We start from the raw sequence: 4,492 nt of genomic DNA, 5'->3' as shown, positions 1-4,492 counted from the left end.
CTGGTGTCCGAGCTTCCACGCCTGGGTGGTGAGGACGGAGGAGTTGCTGACTCCACACTCACTGTGGCAGCAAATCTGGTGGTGTGAAGATTGGCTTAAAGTGAAGCAAACCCCAGTTCCTGTTCTTCCTTTGATCTTGCTTGTTTGTGATTTAAATTGCCTTTTATTTATTTTTTTTTTCCTGGGAGTGCCAACTTGCTGTTTCTGTCTCTTGCTGCCCAGATATCGATATGCCGGGATTTGCCCAACATCGAGGTGATCACGTTCAGGTGAATGTCATAGTGCCGGCTTTGGAGAGGGCTGGGGAAATTGCCTTTCTCATGGGGCTGCAGCTTGGCGCTTGGTTTCTTACTGCCTTTCTGTGGTTGTGTATCTGAGCTGCTGGGCTCTTTGTGTGTGCTTTCTCAAGGAACAGAGATGCAGAAATGATTATGATTCCGCAAACTCCTCTTAACCTTTTTCTTCATTACTCAAGAAAATAATCTTGGTTTCAAGAGATGTTAAAACCTCTTAGGATTGTTGCTTCCTAAGCCCTGTCCTGTAGTTCAGATGGGATCTTCTAGGACTCTGTATGGGGTCAGTTCGCAGGATGCTTGTTGAAATGCTTCTTGAACCTCACAAAGTTTTTCGTACCTGTAAGCCTCTCTCCAACACACCCATCCTTCACCTGCACTGAGGATCCTGCAGAGTCAATGCTGTTTGCAAATTCCAGCTTTTTAGCTTGGAAATGTTCAGTGGGTTCTCATTCAATGAGTCTGAGGAACTGCAACAGAAAGGGTACAAGTGTGGTGGGTGTTTGAGGGAAGCAGAGGCTGTTTGTCTCCAGCAGAGAGGAGAGCCTGCATTTTTAATTCTTTCCTGTTTAAGAAGATGAAATGCTGTGGTTTTGTTCAGTGCAAAGCCATAGGCCCCTGAATGCCTTTTGTTGTGCTGTGCTGGGGTGAGGCTCCTCAGTGAAGCTGTCACAGGAAAGGGGGCTGGAAAGCTGCTGTGCTTCAGGGGCTGTGCTCCCCCCTGAAAAATACAGCACAGGAGCGGTGCACTTGCTGGTCTCTGATCCTGATTTCTCTTCAGTGTGAATGGCATCTCAGACCTCGAGCCGCTGAATCAGTGCCAGAACCTGAGTGAACTCTATCTGAGAAAGAACAACATTGCAAGCCTAAATGAGCTCTTCTACCTCAAAAACCTACCCAGGCTGAGGGTCCTGTGGCTGTCAGAAAATCCCTGTTGTGGGTCGGACCCCCACCGCTACCGAATGACGGTGCTGCGTAACCTACCCAGCCTGCAGAAGCTTGATAACCAAGGTGGGTGTTTGCAGGTAAATGAATAGCCCTAAACCGTGGGCAGGGTGAACTGGAAACTGGTGACATATTGGTTCCTCTTGTGAAGAGTCCTTTGCCTTTTCCTTGACATGATAGTGACACTCATCCAGGCGGGATTTGTTTAAGGTTGAGCATCACCACTGCAAGGCCCACTACTCCTAAGCTGTTTTCTCCTTTCCTTGCAGTGTCAGAGTTAACACTAGCTGGGAGAGCCTCATTATAGCTGAGACAGGACCACTAATTAGTGGGTTTTTAGAGCCTTCTCCTTTGCTGTGGCAAAACAAAGATTCTGTAATTTGATCTACTGTCGTTAAGGAAAAAGAAGATTGTCTTTTGTGTCTGGTAGCAGTAATTTGCTGGCTTTTGGAGCCTTCTCCAGAGACAAGAAATGTAAAAGCATATTTGCACCCCTCCCTGGTATCTTTCTCACTTTGAGAGAAAAGTGTTCTCCGGTGTGGGTTTTACTGGAGGAGGATGAAAGCAAAAGGCCAGTACAAAGGACAATTTTTGGACCAGACCCCTGCAGTATAGCTCTGCAACAGCGGTACTTGCCCTGTTACAGATGCCATCTCCTGCGCTGCTGAAGTTTGTTGCAGCAGGCTTTTGCTTTGACTTTTACAGCTGTGACAGATGAAGAACTGTCCCAGGCCCTCATTGATGGCGAGGAGATTACAGCCCCACCAGCTAGGAGGAATGTGGAGAATGGCTGCCCCGAGTCCACTGAATCCAGTGCTGCCGAGTCCACAACAGAGACCGAGAGCGAACTGCTGAACTTCAGTCTGGAGGAAACTAAGTGAGGGCTTGCTTGTGAGCTGTTAGGATTTCTGGGCTGACCTTGCATGTAGCTTGAAATGACCCTGCCAGCCAATCCTGATATTCCATGGCCAGGCCTGCAGCTGGTGCAGATTCCTTTTGTTCCAGTTACCGTGGTGGAGCTGTGTTGGTTTAATAGCACTTGATAGCACTTTAATAGTACTTGATTCTGTATCTGCAAAACAGGCTTTTCTGTAGGTGGGTCCTTACTCTCAAGCATATCAGCCGCATGTGCAGACAGAGATGGAACCTCTCTGAAGTGTGAGCTCTAGTCCACTCCTGCGTAGCTTTGCTTCTGCAACACGTTTTGGCGCATGTCAGCGCTGTGGCACGTGTTGTTCCAAGTCCAGTGTTACACAGTCTGCAGTCCCAGGCTCCTTGTGGCAGTGTGTTCACTTACAATTTATGCCTGTGAGGTTCTTCGTGTGGGAGTTTTGCTTGGGGTGTTGTGGTCTGTAGGCAGTGGTAGTGTGTGAACAGATGTGCCTTGAGTCCTTTTTGCATGGAAAGGATTGGCCTGGCAGAGTAAGTTTCTCCCAGCTGGTCATAATAACGTGTGCTCTTCCTCCCCTTCTTTAGCAAAATTCGAGAGGAGCTTGGTATGAAGCCTGTTCCCAGGGATAAATTTTCCTCCTTTTCACCTCGAGAGACAGACTGCAACCGAAAGAAGAGAGTGAGTATCTTTAAAGCTTTAGTTGCTTAAGTTGAGATGTCATGGAATGTGAAGAAAGACCCGTGGGGTTTGTCCTCTTGATCTGCAAGATGAGCTCATGTGTGTCCCTTCGCTGGGGTTGAGCTAAGAACACGTGGTAGCCAGCCAGTGGCTGAAATGCGGGGAGGCACGCTCTTTCCGTGGCAGAAAGGAGACTGCTGAATTGAAGGCTTAGGTGGTTCCTCCATCGTTTAGCCTTGGATGAACCTCACGGATCCTTGCTGTTGCACTGGGAATTGCTGTCTGCTGGGCTCAGTGCCATCGCTTCAGTTGGCACAAGAAGGCCAGAGTGAGATCTAGACCACATTCTGCCTCATTCTGATATTAGTTGCCTGCAATCTCTCATTCATGTTTTAAGCATACTTAAGCACATTGCTTTGTAGCAGCATGAGTACTACCTCACCTTCAGGAAAAGAAAGCATTAAAGAAGGAGAAATGGCCATGGATTGCAGCTGGGAAGGTTTAGGTTGGACGTTAGGAAAAAGCTTTTCCCTAGAAGGACAGTTATTTAGAGAGGCTGCAGAATCTCTCCCTGGAGTTTTTCAGTATGTGTTTGACAGAGCTGTGGTCTGGTGTTGGCAGTAGTGCTGTGTCAGTGGGAGGTTGGGCTGGGGACCTTCAGGGGTTCCTTCTAGCTTGTGCTTTTGCAATTCTACAGGCAAATCAAGATCAGAGAGTTCCCGTCCTTTTCCCATCGTACATGTGGACCTGAGGATTCCTCTCCTTTCCTATCCTACACACAGTCACACTGAAGAGAGAGGGCAGCTGCTTTTGGATGCAATTTTCATTACAGAAGCCATTTGGGAGGGTGGCTGGGAGCCAGAGATGTGGGCAGTCTGTGCTGGGCTGGGCGGACGGGTTAGGCTTGCATTCCAGTTAGCCTTGTCACATGCAGTCTCTGCCTACATTTGCCCCGAGGGCTTGGTTGGTTTGTCGCTGTAGCTGCAGGTGGCTGTTGCAAACAGCTGGTGCTGGTGGAGTTTCTAGAAAGAAAGAGCAGATCTGTGAAAATCACGTATCTTTTTCCAGGCTGGTGTTAACATGCTTGTATAAAGCGGTGTCTTTCTCGTCCTGACAGAACAATGTCCTGAATGCCATCCTGCTTCTCATGAAGGAACTGGATGCAGAGGGTCTGGAGATCGTCCAGCAGACCGTGGGGAGGAGGCTCCAGGCCCTTCGGAAGAAGGAGCTGCAGGAGGAGTGACGGTGCCCTTTCCAAACCTCCCTGGAGCACCAGCCAGCCCCAGAGCTGCAGCACTGTTCTGCCCACACATGCCATGCTGCAGCCAAAGCTTCGGCATTTCTTGCTGTGCTTCCCCTATGGAGGAGCTGGGACAGGGAGGGGGGTGCTGGCCGCCCCTGTGGCTCCTGACATTGCCCCTGTCCGCGCACATCTTGCTGGGGCTGCCAGCACCTGACCTGACTCTGGGGAGCTTTCCTGCTTGCGTAGCAGGCTCCATTAATATTTGTATCTCGTGTCTCTGGGGCTGTCTGATGGGAGCCGCAGGCAAATCAGCAAAGCAAAAGCGAGCAGGGCTGCAGTGAGAGCTGCTGCTGTGCTGTGTGATCGAAGGGGGATGATGGCAAAGCCTGCTGACCGCTAGAAAGGTCACTGCTTATCGATGGCTCCCTGTCAGACTAACCC

At 49.7% G+C, this 4,492-nt stretch overlaps 1 protein-coding gene across 1 annotated transcript; it reads left to right on the top strand.

The window, feature by feature from the left end:
* Positions 1–222: 222 nt before the first annotated feature.
* Positions 223–4,051, top strand: LOC104279577 (chromosome unknown open reading frame, human C21orf2; the record flags this gene model as incomplete). Its single annotated transcript, XM_009876908.1, has 5 exons — positions 223–269; positions 1,075–1,304; positions 1,944–2,115; positions 2,715–2,808; positions 3,926–4,051. Coding segments are annotated over 5 exons (669 nt in total), but the record flags the coding sequence as incomplete, so codon positions are not given.
* Positions 4,052–4,492: the final 441 nt, after the last annotated feature.

The sequence above is a fragment of the Apaloderma vittatum genome, unplaced genomic scaffold (assembly GCF_000703405.1).
Source record: "Apaloderma vittatum isolate BGI_N311 unplaced genomic scaffold, ASM70340v1 scaffold28159, whole genome shotgun sequence".
NCBI lineage: Eukaryota > Metazoa > Chordata > Aves > Trogoniformes > Trogonidae > Apaloderma > Apaloderma vittatum.
The sequence above is the reverse complement of the archived record's forward strand: the minus strand, read 5'-3'. Positions and strand labels throughout refer to the sequence as shown.